We start from the raw sequence: 19,425 nt of genomic DNA on the forward strand, positions 1-19,425 counted from the left end.
AACTTCAGAGATGTGACTCTTGGTGGCAGGAGTTGCAAAGTGAAAACACCACATTGGTCTTCTCACCTGTTCTGCTCCGGATCCAGTCCATACAACTTTCTCTCTGCTGGTTTTGTACTCGAAGGACCTAAAACAGGGTTACAAACACATGCAAGGGATTTATATATTATGGATTTGTTGCCATGATGAAATGAAACTTGTTGTCCTGCCCTGCACAATGCTTCTTTGTTCTGGGTCATCCCTCTTTAAAAAGTTTAAATACAGAGTGTAGCTGAGTGGAGTCTGGTAGTAACCACCTGATGGAGGCATGAAATACATTAATCAAAGGAGTTTACCGTGGAGTAGGAAACATACTGACACCAAAAGATTACCTGCTCAGTCTCCACCTCTGCACCACCTCGAGTGAGTGGAGTAAAATGTGGAGCTTTGTGCATCAGAGCAGTCTGACATCTAGTGGACAGACTGAGGGATTACATAATGCTTTATGTCAGTGTTTACCATGAAGAAATAAACCTGTTTTTTATGTTTGCCTGCGTAGCTGTGCTCAATGTAAAATATATAACAGAATATAAGGTGCAAGTAAAGTTGTATCCTGATTACTCATCTGTAAAATCACAGCACTGTAGTGGTAGATCTTTTAATAGTTTGACTTACTCTTACTAAATTAATTTATTGTTTCAGAATCAATAAAATGTTTATGTTTATTGCCAAGTAGGTTTTCAGATACAAGGAATTTGCACATATATTTAGGGAAGATACTAGGAAGTACTAGATGATATAAATATATGTACAGTATGTTTGAAAAATGAAGAGCTGTACAATTTGTGCAGGAATATGCAAAATTGTTGTTGTTCACCAGGTTTCATGCAAAAGTTCACAGTATGCAGAATATTAAAATGTGCGAGATTATTTTAAGATGTAGTAATACAAAAGATTTTAATAAACAGTGTGTAAATGTAACACATCACATAACGTTTCATTATAAAACTTATAAAACTAAAAACCATATAAAACTTACATGGATTGTGTGCCAGTTAAAATCAGTGCTACATATTTCTAAGATCTGTAACAAAAACCTCTATTTCGAGCAGTTACTTTGCAAGCTCTTCCAGAGCTTAAGTCAAACACATTTTAATTTAACTGTCGCCAGAATCAAGAAGCACTTGTAGCTGATCGTGTGGACACAAGCGACAGAAGGGAGGCTCTGGCCCTCGACATTTATGGGCGAGTTTGTTTGTCTGTGTCACATATTTTCTCATTGACTATCACAATCTCCTGGCAAGCAATCTTGTAATTAATACAGTCTTGTAGTCTGCACTCCACCAGTTTTACACCTAAAAATCTGTTTACTAGTCATGGGAAGGTTCTCCCAGAAAAGGAAAGCCGTCCTTACAAACTGGTGTTTGAGGCAGAAAGGTTTACATAATGGGTTATGTAGGATCTGCAATCTTGGGGACTTAAAGTCCAGATCTCTGTCCATGCTTTTCAGTTTGTCTTTGGAGTTCAACTTTACGATGAGTTGAGGGTTTAAGGATTGAGGCTGTCAAACATTGTACAGAGTTGTGATTTTAGGCTACTTAAATAAAATTAACTTTACTTGACTTGTGCATTTTTGTGTGTCTGTCTTCAGACTGTATGATGAACATCCACAAGCGGTGTGTTGCCAACGTCCCAAGTCTGTGTGGGACAGATCACACCGAGAGGAGAGGACGCATCCAAATCTCTGCCCAGATCACAGAGGGCACGCTTACCGTCACCAGTGAGTGCGCTCTCCTTATGTCACACACACACACACACACACACACCAAGCGCCTCTCAAAGCTCTCTATCAGCCTAAAACTGGAAAGTCCATTAGTCGATCAATGATCCAACGATTGACCCACATCGCCACTGGGATGTGCATCCACGTGCCAGCTCTCTCTCTCTCAGACAGCTGTGGATTGATTATGGAACAGAAACTAAACTGTTGTTAAGTGTTGTCAAATGTAGCCAGAGTTATTTAGGGCACATGTTCATGTCCTGCTGTCCTCTAGAAAGGACAAATCCCAGACTTCAACACTAAACAGTCTAAAAGTGTGTATTATCCTGGGATGTTCTCTTCTTCTTCTGACACTTTTTTTTAACCATGTCCTCAACCCCTCACAGTCAAAGAGGCTAAAAACCTGGTGCCCATGGACCCCAACGGCTTGTCAGACCCTTACGTCAAGCTCAAGCTGGTCCCAGATCCAAAGAGTGAGAGCAAGCAGAAGACCAAGACCATCAAATGTTGCCTCAACCCCACCTGGAATGAAACCTTCACTTTGTAAGACATCTCTCATTCTGTACTATATCTTAGATTAGTATTGAGGCTTCACACACGTTTTCTCCGATATATGTATATTACATTTCTAAGTACATGTGCTTACATTTTCATACAACATAAACACTTTGCAGAGTTGCAGAGTGTCAAACATATAAGACTTAATTTACAGAGTAGATATCTATGAAGAAGGAGCATCTTATGCAATCTTATCTCAAACATCCCTCCCTTTCCACCAAACACAAAACACAAGGACAAAAGAATGTTGCTCCTGGAGTATTGCAGGATAGGAAGTCGGGTTTTGTTTTTCAGGGTAAATAAAGATAGCAGGATAAATAAATAACTAAACTGACTGGTACAGACTGTATAACTGACAAAAAACAAACAAAAACAGACAAGAAAGGGACAGATTAATTTTGACTGGAAGTAATTCTGAAACTTCTTGTTTGAGTTACTAACTGAGTAGCACATCTTTTCAAGGTCTAGACAGGACAAAACGTCCCTTAGTCACTGAGCAGTAGGTGGGTGGGGCAGCATCCCTCCATCTTAGTAGCTAAAGGAGAGGCGGAGGAGAGTGTGCAGCATGTCATCCTCTCCAGTGGTGCCAAAAAGGGCGACTTCAAAATTAATAATGAGGGACAAGGTTTGTAAAATGTCTCTCCAGTACTTTGGCTGGACTACAAAACATGTGGATAAGTGAAGCCTCACCTCTCTTACACAGTATTTGTCACGTAAGGGATTGACTTCTGGGTAGATATGAGATCATTTGACTTTGTGCACCACCTTAAACTGTAACAGGCAGTGACGTGCACAAAGAGATGATGAATCCACCAGCTTGAAGACGTTCGACAGTGACTTTTAATTTTGTTGAGAGGGGCATGTCTTTACCTTTTTATATCAGTTTGTTTTGAGATAACAGATATTAAACCTTTACCAGACAGGTGCAGACTAGCAGTGGTCGCATAAGGCTCGATCCACAAACTTATTTTTGCCGTTGTTGCACCGTAACTTGTTCGGTTTCCAGTTATTCTTTTGGCCCCATTTTCAGTCACAAAAGCACAAAGCTAACTGGAGCTCATACGAGTGACCCTGTCCCCATTATTTTCCTTTGCTTGTAGCTATTCTGGGTTGCTGTGACTATTAGAACAGGCACAGGCCTGAAAAACTGTCATTTGCTGAGATGTTTACCAGTTTAAATAAAGAGACATATGAGGATTTGCTATATGAGGCTTGGTTCTCATTTTTATCTATTTTAAGAAATCCTTCATCTGATCATCCATCTGACTGTCCTTGCCGTTTTCTCTCATCTTTTAGTAGCCTAAAAGAAAGTGACAAGGATCGCCGTCTTTCAGTGGAGATCTGGGACTGGGATTTGACCAGCAGGAACGACTTCATGGGATCTCTGTCCTTTGGGATCTCCGAGCTACAGAAACAAGGCGTAGATGGATGGTAAGATGCCAAGATGATGGAACGGGAGATGGTGTGTAATTGGAAAAAACTGCACAGGTGTAGACAGAAATAACACAGGCAGAGGGATTTATTGTCACAGTCTGGTAATAATCCTGGATCTTATGTGGCATTGCTCTGTTTTTATTCTGGGGTTTAGGTTTAAGCTGCTGTCCCAGGAGGAGGGTGAATACTTTAATGTTCCTGTCCAGCCAGATGGAGAGGATGGTAACGAGGAGCTGCGACAAAGATTTGAGGTAAGGCACAAAATGACGGCGTTTAATTATTTAACAGGGTTTAACTTGTGCTGCTTGTTTTGTTGTTTTTTTAAATATGAGGCTTATTTATACTTCCCTCATAATCTTCTCTCTCCAGAGGGCGAGAGTGGGTCCAGGGAAGCCCACAGACTCTTCTTCCTCTTCCTCGGTTTGCAAGTACGACAGCAATGGCAATCAGGACCGGGTCAAGCTCTCGGACTTCAACTTCGTCATGGTTCTGGGCAAGGGGAGCTTTGGCAAGGTGATGCACATTCATAGAGTTATTTTTATTTTATTTTTATGGTGCTAAATGTGAGCTAGGGGCTAGAAAACAACATTTTGTCGACTCCCTTCAGGTGATGCTGGCTGAGAGGAAGGGCACAGACGAGTTGTACGCCATCAAAATCCTGAAGAAGGATGTGGTGATCCAGGACGACGACGTGGAGTGCACCATGGTGGAGAAGAGAGTCCTCGCTCTGTCTGGGAAACCACCTTTCCTCACTCAGCTGCACTCCTGTTTCCAAACCATGGTAACGAAGACAAGCACATGCATAAACACAGCTCGTAACAGAACTGACAACTGATCACTTATTCTCCTCTCCTTCCTTACCACTTCATCTTTGTCTAGGACCGATTGTACTTCGTCATGGAGTATATAAACGGAGGAGACCTTATGTATCAGATCCAACAGGTTGGCAAGTTCAAGGAGCCTCATGCTGTGTGAGTACACAAACAAGCCCAGACAAGAGTTGAATAATGGTAGCAATGTTATCATACTTGCAAAACACTCTGCTGTCGCTCTTCCTTTTCTCTTCTTACTGGTAATTTAATACATTTCCTCATCTACTCTGCTCCTTTGTCAGTTGTGGTAATGTCTGTGCCCTTGGATCATTTTCAGCTGATCTGATTACAAAACACGTCGAAGAATGTAGTAATTTAGTTTGACAGACATTTAGATTGATCCTTATCGAACAACAAGCTGGCAGTTAGCTGCTAACATGACCCCTGTGCATGTTTTTGTCTCATGCTGTAAAAATCCTGCAGTAATCCAATAATTAATAAGTTTCTTTGCATTTAACTAAACTCAAGTATTTAATGGGGAAAAAAACAGAGCAATTCTTAAGAGGATGCAAAAATAGTGTTGTTATTCATGCTGGTGGTAACATTGCTGATATGTCGTGGTCGTGTTGTGCACTGGTGCGAAGTGCAAATCATTATGGCTAAGTAATCAACAATCAATATTTAGTTGTACATGATTTTATTAATTGGATTTCAAATGTTAACTGTCTAAACTTGTTACAAAACTATTAAATGATCCCCAAACAAAAAAAAATAGTAAGAATGACACCAGCAGAAAACGTAGTACTTGCCACTAAAGCAGTTAATCAGTCAGACAATATTTCTATATATTTTGATTTCCTGGTTGCGCTGCTGCCACATTACAAGGTCAGGTCCACTTGTCAAAACACTGCACGTATCACACTGTTTCCATAACACCATGTATTTCGGCCAAGCGAGGCCACTCTGGATGAAAGGGCAAGAGAGGAGAAGAGTTGAGGCGGCAGACGAGGGGCAGGTTATGCTCTGAACTATGTCATATAATGCTCAGGAGTCAGTAAACCATCATAGACAGGTTTATAAATGCTATTTTTCCTTTTTAAAAAGGTACATAAACTGTCTTTACATGCATTTACCCACCACTACAGTAATCACTGTGGTGCTGAAACTGAAATTCTTAATAATGTAACCTCAAACTTTATCAAAGGAGTTATTTTAATTGAAGTAGCAGAAAAATGGGGCACCCTGGTAGCTCACCTAGTAGAGTGTGTGTCCCATGTATCGAGGCCAAAAGTCCTTACGGCAGCAACCTGGATTTGATTACAGTGTGGGTCCTTGGCTGCATGTCACCCTCTCTCTTTCTCCACTGAATTTCTTATCCATCTCTCCAGCTGCCGCTATCCAATAAAGCAGAAATGACAAAAAAACCCATTATTTATTCGTATCATCCATCTGTAACACACACCACGCTGTGTTTCCATGTTGATGTGGTAAAGATGAGGTTATAAACTGCTTGTTTGTCTTCATTGTAGGTTCTATGCTGCAGAGATCGCCATCGGACTCTTCTTCCTTCACTCCAAAGGCATCGTGTATCGGTGAGTCAGTTTGTGAATCAGCTCGAGTCTGTGTGTGCAGTTCACAGTCACTTGAGATTACAGATGTGAGTGATACCTGTACCACACCATGATACCTATGTGTGTATTTGTTTGTAGGGATCTGAAGCTGGACAACGTGATGCTGGACTCTGAAGGCCATATAAAGATCGCAGACTTTGGCATGTGCAAAGAAAACATGTTAGATGGAATAACCACAAAGACTTTTTGCGGGACACCAGACTACATCGCTCCAGAGGTGTGTTGACGTGTTGCGAGGTCGTCAATTGGTGTTTTTTTACATTTTAAACTTCTGAATTGGGCTCTAACATTGTGTCTTGTAGATCATAGCGTATCAGCCTTACGGGAAGTCTGTGGACTGGTGGGCCTTTGGAGTCCTGCTGTATGAAATGCTCGCTGGGCAGGTTTGTATGCATTCACTGTTGTTATTGAGAACACACAGCTACAACGAGAACTACAAGTGATGAAGTACATTTGTGTCCATCCAGCCGCCTTTTGACGGGGAAGATGAAGATGAGCTGTTCCAGTCGATCATGGAGCATCACGTCTCTTACCCTAAATCCATGTCCAAAGAAGCTGTTGCTATCTGCAAGGGGGTAAGGACGCACATGCACAAACACACAGAGACTCCGTCCTAATCTGAAGGCTAAACTCTCTGTTATCTCTCTGAACTCTTGAGATTGGCGTGAAAGTGTGTAAGAATTACTCAAACACTGAAGCTACACCAGAGCTGATTCATCCATCTCCACTAACCCTAATCAAAAGTGCCAAGATAATGAAGTAAAAAACATAAATTTGAGATCCATCTTGCTGCTTTGTAAACATTTTGGTAAAGCACACAACCCAGCAGCTACACATATATTAATAATGATAATCTAAGAATGATAATCTCTCCATCTCTAAACTTTGTTTATTGTCCAGCCATAACAGGGACTGGTTTGTAAAATGGTCATAGACATTTCCATTTCTTCTCATGTTGTATGTCTGTGTGTGATTTTTTTTTTTTTTTTTTAAAGCTCATGACCAAACACCCAGGTAAGCGTCTGGGCTGTGGTCCAGAGGGGGAGAGAGACATCAAGGAGCACGCCTTCTTCCGCTATATAGACTGGGAAAAGCTGGAGAATAAAGAGGTCCAGCCGCCTTTCAAACCTAAATCTGTGAGTTTATTACACATACACACACACACACACACACACACACTCTTCAGCTGTTGAATATCACCTGAACGTCACTGATTATATTAGACTTAAGTCACGGGATAGAAGGAAATAACACACTTAGTCGAACTTTGAAGGTAAGTTATAGGAACGATTAGATCACTCATCCCCCCCGAACCCAACCATCGCCTGCCATTGTTCACTACTCTGACAAATGCAAATGAGCTGAGATTTGTGAGTGTAGTCACCAATGATGAAGCTGAAATGTCACTGGCTCACATACGGACCAATGGAAATCCACAGTTTCGGCTGTGAGCGATTTGATTGGTTGATGCCATGTTTTAGTTGTATTTCTCTTTTTTCTCTTTGTCGTTTGTTGTCCTTTTTTTCTCCACATCACCTCATCATCAAACTCACTCCATCCTCCCTCCATCTCTCTCTTTCCTCTCCTCTCCACGGCAGTGTGGGCGTGATGCGGAGAACTTTGATCGCTTTTTCACGCGCCACCCCCCAGAGCTGACCCCCCCAGATCAGGAGCTTATAGCCAACCTGGACCAGGAAGAATTCGAAGGCTTCTCATTTGTTAACCCTGAGTACCCTCACACAACTCACTGACCATGCCACATATCTCTGGGCTGCACTAGTAATCCCCTACTCCTCGAAAAACGTACATTAAAAAAACACAAAAAAAATCAGTCACCATGATGTCATATCCAGGCTGCATTCGAGTGAAGCATTAAAGGAATAGTTCAACATTTTGAGAAACATGATTTTTTTTTTTTAGTTAGATGTGAAGATTGATTGTCAGTTTCATGTGTTTGTATGAAGTACATAGGTGGAGCCAGGAGGCGATTAGCCTAGCTTAGCATAAAGACTTGAAGTAGGGGGAAACGGCTAGCATGGCTCTTTCCAAAGATGATAAAAATATGCCTACTTACACCTCTAAGGGTGATCACTTAACATGTATCTAGTTTGTTTAATAATAAATTAAATAATAAATGCAGACTGCTGAAGTCATCCGTAAACTACGTTTTGTTGGGAAAAACCCAGTTCAACTTGTTAATCAACCCATTTAGTTTTTCTGTTTTAGGTTTTATGGAGCCTTCCTTAACTAGCCTATCTAGATCACCTTATCACTGTGATTTGAATATAACAAAGGAAACAAATCGTCCTCAGCTGTACTGTAGTAATAAGAAAAGGTTAGCACGCCAAAGTAAGATGGTAAACATGGTCAGCACCTACTAAACATCATGCTGATGTTAGGATTTAGCTCAGAGCACCACTGTGCCTACATATATCCTCACAGAGCCGCTAACGTGGCTTTGACTGTAACACAACCAGTAGTAGTCAACCAGCAGTAATCATGCTGACAGACCGTGCACGTTGCTGGTTGAAGATAAAATGTCTAAATTAGTACGGTAGCCAGGCTAGCTGTTTCCCCCCTGGTTCCAGTCTTTATGCTAAGCTAAGCTAATCGCCTCCAGGCTCCACCTCTGTACTTCATGTACAGACATCAGAGTGGTATCAATCCTCTCATCTAACTCTCAGAAAGAAGTGTGTTTTCTCAACATGCCAACCGATTTCTTTAAATAACATTGAGATGGAAATGCAGACAGGTGCTCAAATGCTAACGATCAGGAGAAATAATCAGATATTCATGTGTCAAGTTGCCAGTAGGAGACTAGTCATGTTTCCAGTGGTGACACTGTTTTCACTTTGGTTTATCACGTCATGTTACACTGCTGCTCTCGTGTCAGCTCTACTGGCTGTATTTTTATCTTTAGTGCAGATATGTTGCTCCTGATTGCCGCCCGGCCGCTCACACCAGCAGGTTCATGTTGGGAGTCCGACCTCAGGCCTGACCTGAACCTGCTCTGTCTCTGTGTCACTCTCCCTGTAATTGCATATTGACTATGATGACCTATCAGTAATATTGATGAGTGTACTATGATCACATATTGGTAATATTCATACAGTGTAAGTGAAAACTGACCAATTGCTTTGCTCTGATTGTTTGAGTACTAATCAGTTTCCTAATGTCGACTTTACTTTTGTCTATAGGACCAAATACTTCTACACTTTCTGTTCAGTCAGTGTTGTGGTGAGCTTATCTGAAACTTTTTTGCTGATTTCATTTTTAACCAGTCCGAGAATAGACGTCTTTATACATGCAGTCTGCAAGAGCGCGAGTCTGCTGAAAACATTCACCACATTACACTGTGTTTTTAATAACAGAGAACATATCTTCTTAGCTTCTAAACAACCATTTTTTGGGGGAGGTTTTTACATATGACAGAGCCCTGTTGAGTTTTGTGAAGCTGGTAGTTTGTTAGCTTATAAAAAGAGGACGTCCAAAAGTGCCAAACTAGGGTTCAGAATCATGAGGATGTGTGTCCTCAATAACTGTGACGAAGGGCAGCCATCTTGTGCCATTTTGCAGTACATGTATAATTATTAGAATATGCATTATAGCTTATCTGTTCTTCAACAATACAATACCCTTGGAAAGTCATTTTCATGTACAAAATGAATTGTCTGAGAAGACGCGTGTTTCATTGTGAGGCAGGTTGTATTATCTTTTTTGTAACTGTGTAACGATGCAGGTTAGTGAAAATGTGTCAAATCTTGTTTTTTGAGCTCGTATCAAAAAAGGGAGGTGGTGGCATGGTGACATCGCAGATTTGTGTCTGTTAATGCGAAGACGACGATACTGCTAGGTGGAGAGAAAAAAAAGACAGAGGAAAAAAAAAAAAGGAACGCGAGCGTTTACTGTGATGATGGTAATGGTAACGAATCAATAGTGACATAACGAGAGATATGACAGAATATATACGTATATATTGAGTTCTATATCAGAGAGATATTTGGATAAATTGTTCTGGATGAGAGAGATGCTTCTGTGGATTGTGTAATTGTCCCGTATGATTGGAAACTGATAATATACTCACTGGTGCCTACCAGACTCCCTCTGTTGTCTCTGCCTTGTTACTGCTGCTACACACTAAATGGTGACTCTGAGAAATAGCCCAACATTTTATGTTGGACGTACGTTTGTTTGGTTCTTACGGAATCGCATTGCTGCCAACCGGTATCACGTAATTACGTGATATGAAATGAGCATGTTTTTTTTATGATATGAAATTATCACGTTATTTTGTGATAGGCATTTATCACGTTATTTCATGATATGGTGACATTTTCACGTTATAACGTAAACACATCAAGTAGGGTTTTACCTGATTTCATAAGTTTACCAACACGCCTCCCTCACGGCATGGTTCAGTCCGTAAACTGACTATGGCTCGTCTACATAACTTAATTCAATTATACTTTAATCCTGGTTTGAGACATGGTGACATACTACAGTTGTTGAGCACTGTAGATGACGTTGTTATCAGTATGCATACTCTCCGAAGGATTTTGAAGAACATGGGGTTGTACCAAAGAATGCATGAATCCGACCCTCTTGAGATTGCATTGTTTCTTATTGATCTGATCTCAAGTGAAACCATACTTGATGTTTTCATGTTATAACGTGAAAATATCACTATATCACGAAATTACGTGATAATTTCATATCACGAAATAACATGATATTTATCACGTTATAACATGAAACTTTTCACGTAATTACGTGATACTGAGCCAAATTATTTTTTTGGAGGGTGGCAGCAATGCGCTTCCGTAGCTTCTCATCAAGTCCACTCTCATATCTGGAAGCTAAGCTACAGCCAGGAGATGAGTATCTTAGCTTAATAACTGGAAACATGGGGCTAGCCTGGCTCTGAAAAGTAAAAAAAAACAAAAAAACAAACACCTAACAGCACCACTAAAGCTCACTAATTCTGTGTTATATCTTGTTTGTTTAATTTGTGCAAACCAAAGCATAAAATGTGTTTTTTACATGAGCTTGTATGTGCTGGTCTATTTGTTAGCCAGGCTAGCTGTCCATGTTAATGCTAAGACTAGGCTAACTGTCTCCTGGCTGTAGTTCATATATAATGGACCGACATTAGTCTTCTCATCCAACTCTTGGTAACAAAGCCAATACATGTATTTTCTAAAAGATGTAAACCTTATAAACACTTAGTATAGTATAATACACTACAATACAGCCATTAGCAGATATTGGGCCAATTTTAAATGTTTATAATGTCGAGTTTGGGCTCTAAAGCTGATTTTAAATGTATTCAAAGAGTTTAAAATGTCACTCAAGGTCCACTTTCTAAATTTGTCACAGACTTTTTAGTATTTATATAAATATTTTATTAATAAATATAATAAACAAATACTTAAAAAGATGAATCTGTATTTTATATTAATATTACAGATGTCACAGATGCTTCACAGGACTTCACTTCTATACCAAAAGCCCCTATGTGTGCTTAGAAATAACAAGATTGACTACGTTATAGTGTGTGTTAAGTATTTATTGGTTTTATTAATTATGTATTGCTTATAAAAAAGATACCTACAGGGGATAAAATAAACTGTCATCCACAAAACAAACACACACTGTAGAGATGAAATGTGCAGCATCACACCTGCCTCATACCCAAAAACAAGCAGAATTAGTGGTGAGTTTCGTGGACCACTGGTAGAGGTGGGAAAGTTTCCATCCCCTCCTCATTTCAGCTGGAAGCCGTCTGATGAGACAGAAGGAGGAGGTAGGAAACGAAACGCTTTGTGTGTGCGTGTGTGTGTGTGATACATGTGTCTTGCCTGGGGCTCACTGCTTCACTTCCCTGTGTGAAATCCTTTTCCAGTCGTGGTTTGATCTTTAGCTGGTCTGTTTTTTTTTATCGATCCTCGTCTGTTCTGTACTGGAACATTTCCTCTCTCTGCCCTTTGGAAGTTTGTCTTGGATCTTTCTGCATCTGTGCTGTTGAAACGTTTCGGTGGCTCTTTTTCATCCGTTGTGTTTCTTGGCTTTGTCGGCGGGTTGTGTTTTGCTTTTTGTCAACTTGCTCCCTCGCCCCAGTCCTGTATGGATTCAGTGGTGTGTTTTGCTGAGTCTAGACTTGTGGTGACATTTACAGATGTTCAGAGGTGTGGACGAGACTGTACTTAGACTGACCAAATCAAAACACATGCAACTTAAATTTAATACCAATGACTGTGCTGATAGTCTGTGTTAAAACAATCAGGCGATATTAAAACTACTGGTCTTTATGAGGTCCTGCCCCAATTTCCAACTCCATATTTTGTATTGGCTTTTTTGGATAACTGTAGTGTGGAAGATTTTTTGAAACAGAGTGTAATTATGTAAGTGAAGCTTCACAGGGGGGGCATGAGGGGAGAAGAGGAGGGGGGAGGGGAGGGGAAAGAAAGAAAGAAGGAAAAAGGAAAAAAAGGGGAGGAGAAAGGAAGGAGGAAGGGAGGGGGGGGGGGTAGGGAGGGGAAGGAGGAAAGAAAAAGGGAGGGGAAAAAAAAAAGGAAAAAAGAGAGGAAGGGGAAGGGGGGAGAGAGGGGAGAACGAGAAAGAGAAAAGGAGGAGAAGAAAAGGAAAATGAAGAGGGAGGGAGGAGGGGAGGGGGGGGGGGGGGAAGAGAAGGGGGGGGGAGGGGGGGGAAAAGAAGGAGGGGGGAGGGAGGGAGGGGGGGAGAAGGAAGGGGAGGGGGAGGGGGAGGGGGAAGGAAGGGGGGAAGGAAAGAAGGGAGAAAAAGGAAAGAAGAGGAAAGAAGAGGAAGGGAGGGGGGGGGGAGGAAGGGGAAGGAAAAAGAAAAGGGAAAAAGGAAGAAAGTGAGGGGGAAAAGGATGGGAGGGGAGAAGGAAAAAAAGGAAGGGGGGAAGAGAAGGAGGGGGGAGGAGAAAAAGGAGGGAAAGAGAAGAGGAGGGGGAGGGGGAAAGGAGGGAGGGAGGAAAGGAGAGAGAGCAGAAAAGAAAGAATAAAAAAAAAAAAGGAAGGAAGAGAGGGGAGGAGAGTGGAGGGGAAGGGTAAGGGGAGGGAAAAAAGGGGAGGGAGAAAGAAAGGAGGGAGGAACAGAAAAGGGAAGGAGGGGGAAAATGGGAGCAAGTAGGGAAGGAAGAGGAGAGAAAGTGGGTGGAGCAGGGAGGGAAGGTGGAGGGGGATGGATCTCCTTCACTCAAAGGCATCGTGTATCGGTGATGTCCAGTTTGTGAATCAGCTCGATCTTTGTGTTGCAGTTCACAGTCACTTGAAGTACGATGTGAGTTATACCTACTATGTGTGTATTTGTTTGTAGGGATCTGAACTGGACAACGTGATGCTGGACTCTGAACCATATAAAGATCGCAGACTTTGGCAGTGTGCAAAGAAACATGTTAGATGATAAACCACAAAGACTTTTTGCGGGACACCAACTACAATCCTCCGGAGTTTTTGACGTGTTGCGAGGTCGTCATTGGTGTTTTTTTTCACATTTTAAAACTTCTATTGGGCTCTAACATTGTGTCTTGTAGATCATAGCGTATCAGCCTTACGAGAAGTCTGTAACGTGGTCCTTTGATTCCTGCTGTATGAAATGCTCGCTGGGCAGGTTTTGTATGCATTCACTGTTGTTATTGAGAAACACACGCTGCAATGAGAACTAAGTGATGAAGTACATTTGTGTGTCCATCCAGCCGCCTTTTGACGGGGAAGATGAAGATGAGCTGTTCAGTCATCATGAGCACACGTCTCTTACCCTAAATCCATGTCCAAAGAAGCTGTGCTACTGCAAGGGGTAAGGACGCCCACACAAACACACAGAGACCGTCCTAACTGAAGACTAAACTCCTGTTATCTCTCTGACTCTTGAGATTGGCGTGAAAGCCTAACCAGAGCTGATTCATCCATCTCCACTAACCCTAATCAAAAGTGCCAAGATAATGAAGTAAAAAACATAAATTTGAGATCCATCTTGCTGCTTTGTAACTTTTGGTAAAGCACACAACCAGCAGCACACATATATTAATAATGATAATCTAAGAAATGATATCTCTCTCCATGTCTAACTTTGTTATTGTCCAGCCAACAGGGACTGGTTTTGTAAAATGGTCATAGACATTTCCATTTCTTCTCATGTGTATGTCTGTGGTGTTTTTTTTTTTTTTTTTTTTTTAGCTCATGACCAAACACCCAGGTAAGCGTCTGGGCTGTGGTCCAGAGGGGGAGAGAGACATCAAGGAGCACGCCTTCGTTCCGCTATATAGACGGGGAAAAGCTGGATAATAAAGAGGTCCAGCCGCCTTTCAAACCTAAATCTGTGAGTTTATTACACACACACACTCACACTCTTCAGCTGTTTTGAATATCACCTGAACGTCACTTAGTTATGTAGACTTAAGTCACGGGATGAAAGGAAATTACACACTTAGCGAACTTTGAAGGTAAGTTATGGAACGATTAGATCACTCATCCCCCCCGAACACCAACCATCCTGCCATTGTTCACTACTCTGACAAATGCAAATGAGCTGAGATTTGTGAGCGTAGTCACCAATGATGAAGCGGAAATGTAACTGGCTCACATACGGACCAATGAAATCCACAGTTTCGGCTGTGAGCGATTTGATTGGTTTGATGCCAGGTTTTAGTTGTATTTCTCTTTTTCTCTTTGTCGTTTGTTGTCCTTTTTTTCTCCCACACACTCATCATCAACCCCCAGTCCATCCTCCCTCCATCTCTCTCTTTCCCTCCCTCTCCCACGGCAGTGTGGGCGGATGCGGAGAACTTTGATCGCTTTTTCACACGCGCCACCCCCCAGAGCTGACCCCCCCAGATCAGAGCTTATAGCCAACTGGACAGAGAAGAATCGAAGGCTCTCATTTGTTAACCCTGAGTACCCTCCACACACCACTGACCAGGCCACATATCTCTGGGCTGCACTAGTAATCCCCTACTCCTCGAAAAACGTACATTAAAAAAAACACAAAAAAAATCATTCACCATGATGTCTATCCAGGCTGCATTCGAGTGAAACATTAAAGGATAGTCAACATTTTGAGAACTATATTTTTTTTTAAGTTAGATGTGAAGTGTTGTCAGTTTCATGTGTTTGTATGAGTACATAGGTGGAGCCGGAGGCGATAGCCTAGCTTAGCATAAAGACTTGAAGTAGGGGGAAACGGCTGACAGGGCTCTTTCCAAAGATGATAAAAAATATGCCTACTTACACCTCCTAAGGGTGATAACTTAACATGTACTAGTTGGTTTAATAATAATAAATAATAAATGCAGACTGCTGAAGTCATCCGTAAACTACGTTTTGTTGGGAAAAACCCAGTTCAACTTGTTGTAATCAACCCATTAGTTTTTCTGTTTTAGTTTTATGGCCTTCCTTAACTAGCCTACCTAGATCACCTTATCACTGTGATTTGAATATACAAAGGAAACAAATCGTCCTCAGCTGTACTGTAGTATAAGAAAAAGGTTAGCATGCCAAAGTAAGATGGTAAAACATGGTCAGCACTACTAAACGTCATGCTGATTTTAGGATTTAGCTCAGAGCACCACTGTGCCTACATAATCCTCACAGAGCCGCTCACGTGACTGGCAAAGGAGCTTGCACAACCAGTATAAGTCAACCAGCAGGAATCATGCTGACAGACCGTGCACGTTGCTGGTTAAGAGATAAAATGTCCTAAATTAGTAGGTAGCCAGGCTAGCTGTTCCCCCCTGGTTCCAGTCTTATGCTAAGCTAAGCTAATCGCCTCCAGGCTCCACCTCTGTACTCAGGTACAGACGTCAGAGGTGGTATCAATCCTCTCATCAACTCTCAGAAAGAAGTGTATTTTCTCAACATGCAACCGATTTTCTTTAAAAAATGAGATGGAAATGCAGACAGGTGCTCAAATGCTAACGATCAGGAGAAATAATCAGATATTCGTTGTCAATTTGCCAGTAAGACTAGTCATGTTTCCATGGTGACACTGTTTTCATTTGGTTATCACGTCATGTTACACTGCTGCTCTCGTCAGCTCTACTGGCTTATTTTTTATCTTTAGTGCAGATATGTTGCTCCTGATTGCCCGCGGCCGCTCACACACAGCAGGTTCATGTTGGGAGTCCGACCTCAGGCCTGATCTGAACCTGCTCTGTCTCTGTGTCACCTCCCTGTAATTGCATATTGACTATGATGACCTATCAGTAAATATGATGAGTGTACTATGATCACATATTGGTATATCATCAGTGGTAAGTGAAAACTGACCAATTGCTTTGCTCTGATTGTTTGAGTACTAATCAGTTTCCTAATGTCGACTTTACTTTGTCTATAGGACACAAATACTTCTACACTTTCTGTTCAGTCAGTGTTGTGGTGAGCTTATCTGAAACTTTTTTTGCTGATTTATTTTTAACCAGTCCGAGAATAGACGTCTTTAACATGCAGTCTGCAAGAGCGCGAGTCTGCTGAAAACATTCACCACATTACACTGGGTTTTTAATAACAGAGACATATCTTCTTAGCTTTAAACAACCATTTTGGGGGGGGTTTTTACATATGACAAGCCCTGTTGAGTTTTGTGAAGCTGGTAGTTTGTTAGCTTATAAAAAGAGGACGTCCAAAAGTGCCAAACATAGGTTCAGAATCATGAGGAGGTGTGTCCTCAATAACTGTGACGAAGGGCAGCCATCTTGTGCCATTTTGCAGTACATGTATATTATTAGAAATGCATTATAGCTTACGTTCTCAACAATACAATACCCTGGAAAGTCATTTTCATGTACAAAATGATTGTCTGAGAAGACGCGGTGTTTTTTCATATGTTAGGAGTGTGTGTATTATACTTTTTGTTGTAACTGTGTAACGATGCATGTAAGTGAAAAATGTGTGCAAGTTCTTGGTTTTTGAGCTCGTTCAAAAAGGGAGTGGCATGGTGACATCGCAGATTTGTGTCTGTTAATGCGAGACGACGATACTGCTAGGTGGAGAGAAAAAAAAGACAGAGGAAAAAAAAAAGGAACGCGAGCGTTTACTGTGATGAGGGTAATGGTAACGATCAATAGTGACATAACGAGAGATAGACATAATATATAATTGAGTTCTATATCAGAGAGATTTTGGATAAATTGTTCTGGATGAGAGAGATGCTTCGTGGATTGTGTAATTGTCCCGTATGATTGGAAACTGATATATACTCACTGGTGCCTACCAGACTCCCTCTGTTGTCTCTCCCTGTTTACTGCTGCACACACTAAATGGTGACTCTGAGAAATAGCCCAACATTTTATGTTGGACGTACGTTTGTTTGGTTCTTACGGAATCGCATTGCTGCCAACCGGTATCACGTAATTACGTGATATGAAATGAGCACGTTATTTCATGATATGAAATTATCACGTTATAACGTAAACACATCAAGTAGGGTTTTACTTGATTTCATAAGTTTACCAACACGCCTCCCTCACGGCATGGTTCAGTCCGTAAACTGACTATGGCTCGTCTACATACTTAATTCAATTATACTTTAATCCTGGGTTTGAGACATGGTGACAACTACAGTTGTTGAGCATTGTAGATGACATTGTTATCAGTATGCATACTCTCCGAAGGATTTTGAAGAACATGGTTGTACCAAAGAATGCATGAATCCGACCCTCTTTAAGATTGCATTGTTTCTTATTGACTGATCTCAAGTGAAACCATACTTGATGTTTTCATGTTATAACGTGAAAATATCACCATATCACGAAATTACGTGATAATTTCATATCACGAAATACTTTCACGTTATAACATGACACTTTTTACGTAATTACGTGATACTGGGCCAAATTATTTTTTGGAGGGTGGCAGCAATGCGCTTCCGTAGTTTCTCACAAGTCCACTCTCTATCTGGAAGCTAAGCTACAGCCAGGAGATGAGTATCTTAGCTTAAAACTGGAAACATGGGGCTAGCCTGGCTCTGAAAAGTAAAAAAAACAAAAAACAACACCTAACAGCACCACTAAAGCTCACTAATTTGTGTTATATCTTGTTTGTTTATTTGTGCAAACCAACGCATAAAATGTGTTTTACATGAGCTTGATGTGCTGGTCTATTTGTTAGCCAGGCTAGCTGTCCATGTTAAGCTAAGACAGGCTAACTGTCTCCTGGCTGTAGTTCATATATAAGGGGACCGACATTAGTCTCTCATCCAACTCTTGGTAACAAAGCCAATACATGTATTTTCTAAAAGATGTCAACCTTATAAACACTTAGTATAGTATAATACACTACAATACAGCCATTAGCAGATATTGGGCCAATTTTAAATGTTTAAATGTCGAGTTTGGGCTCTAAAGCTGATTTTAAATGTATTCAAAGAGTTTAAACTTCACTCAAGGTCCACTTTTCTAAATTTGTCACAGACTTTTTAGTATTTATATAAATATTTTATTAATAATATAATAAAAAATACTTAAAAAGATGAATCTGTATTTTATATTAATATTACATGTCCACAGATGCTTCACAGGACTTCACTTCTATACCAAAAGCCCCTATGTGTGCTTAGAAATAACAAGATTGATACGTTATAAGTGTGTGTTAATTATTTATTGGTTTTATTAATTATGTATTGCTTATAAAAAAGATACCTACAGGGGAAAAAATAAATGTCATCCACAAAACAACACACTGTAGAGATGAAATGTGCAGCATCACACCTGCCTCATACCCAAAAACAAGCAGAATTAGTGGTGAGTTTCGTGGACCAGTGGTAGAGGTGGGAGTTTCCATCCCCTCCTCATTTCAGGTGGAGCCGTCTGAGTAGACAGAAGGAGGAGGTAGGAAACGAAACGCTTTGTGTGTGGGTGTGTGTGTGTGATACATGTGTCTTGCCTGGGGCTCACTGCTTCACTTCCCTGTTGAAATCCTTTTCCAGTCGTGGTTTGATCTTTAGCTGGTCGTTTTTTATCGATCTGGTCTGTTCTGTACTGGAACATTTCCTCTCTCTGCCCTTTGGAAGTTTGTCTTGGATCTTTCTGCATCTGTGCTGTTGAAACGTTTCGGTGGCTCTTTTTCATCCGTTGTTGTTTCTTGGCTTTGTCGGGGGTTGTGTGTTTTGCTTTTTGTCGACTTGCTCCCTCGCCCCAGTCCTGTATGGATTCAGTGGTGTGTTTTGCTGAGTCTAGACTTGTGGTGCCATTTACAGATGTTCAGAGGGTGT

At 41.1% G+C, this 19,425-nt stretch overlaps 1 protein-coding gene across 2 annotated transcripts in view; it reads left to right on the plus strand.

The window, feature by feature from the left end:
• LOC104929965 (protein kinase C beta type) overlaps window positions 1-19,425 on the plus strand; it is a 39,316-nt gene that overhangs the window by 15,904 nt on the left and 3,987 nt on the right. Inside the window, exons 5-17 of one of the 2 annotated variants that reach the window (XM_010744616.3) lie at window positions 1,631-1,759; window positions 2,146-2,302; window positions 3,614-3,748; window positions 3,906-4,002; window positions 4,121-4,264; window positions 4,359-4,532; window positions 4,631-4,722; window positions 6,093-6,155; window positions 6,273-6,411; window positions 6,497-6,577; window positions 6,662-6,769; window positions 7,190-7,330; window positions 7,793-10,299. In XM_010744616.3, the coding sequence (XP_010742918.1) occupies window positions 1,631-1,759; window positions 2,146-2,302; window positions 3,614-3,748; window positions 3,906-4,002; window positions 4,121-4,264; window positions 4,359-4,532; window positions 4,631-4,722; window positions 6,093-6,155; window positions 6,273-6,411; window positions 6,497-6,577; window positions 6,662-6,769; window positions 7,190-7,330; window positions 7,793-7,945 (1,613 nt within the window). In that variant the 3' untranslated portion in view covers window positions 7,946-10,299. Of the gene's footprint in view, window positions 1-1,630; window positions 1,760-2,145; window positions 2,303-3,613; window positions 3,749-3,905; window positions 4,003-4,120; window positions 4,265-4,358; window positions 4,533-4,630; window positions 4,723-6,092; window positions 6,156-6,272; window positions 6,412-6,496; window positions 6,578-6,661; window positions 6,770-7,189; window positions 7,331-7,792; window positions 10,300-19,425 lie in introns of those variants that run through there. The other variant, XM_027282635.1, reaches the window with a different exon arrangement.

The sequence above is a fragment of the Larimichthys crocea genome, chromosome X (genome assembly GCF_000972845.2).
Source record: "Larimichthys crocea isolate SSNF chromosome X, L_crocea_2.0, whole genome shotgun sequence".
Taxonomy (NCBI): Eukaryota; Metazoa; Chordata; class Actinopteri; family Sciaenidae; genus Larimichthys; species Larimichthys crocea.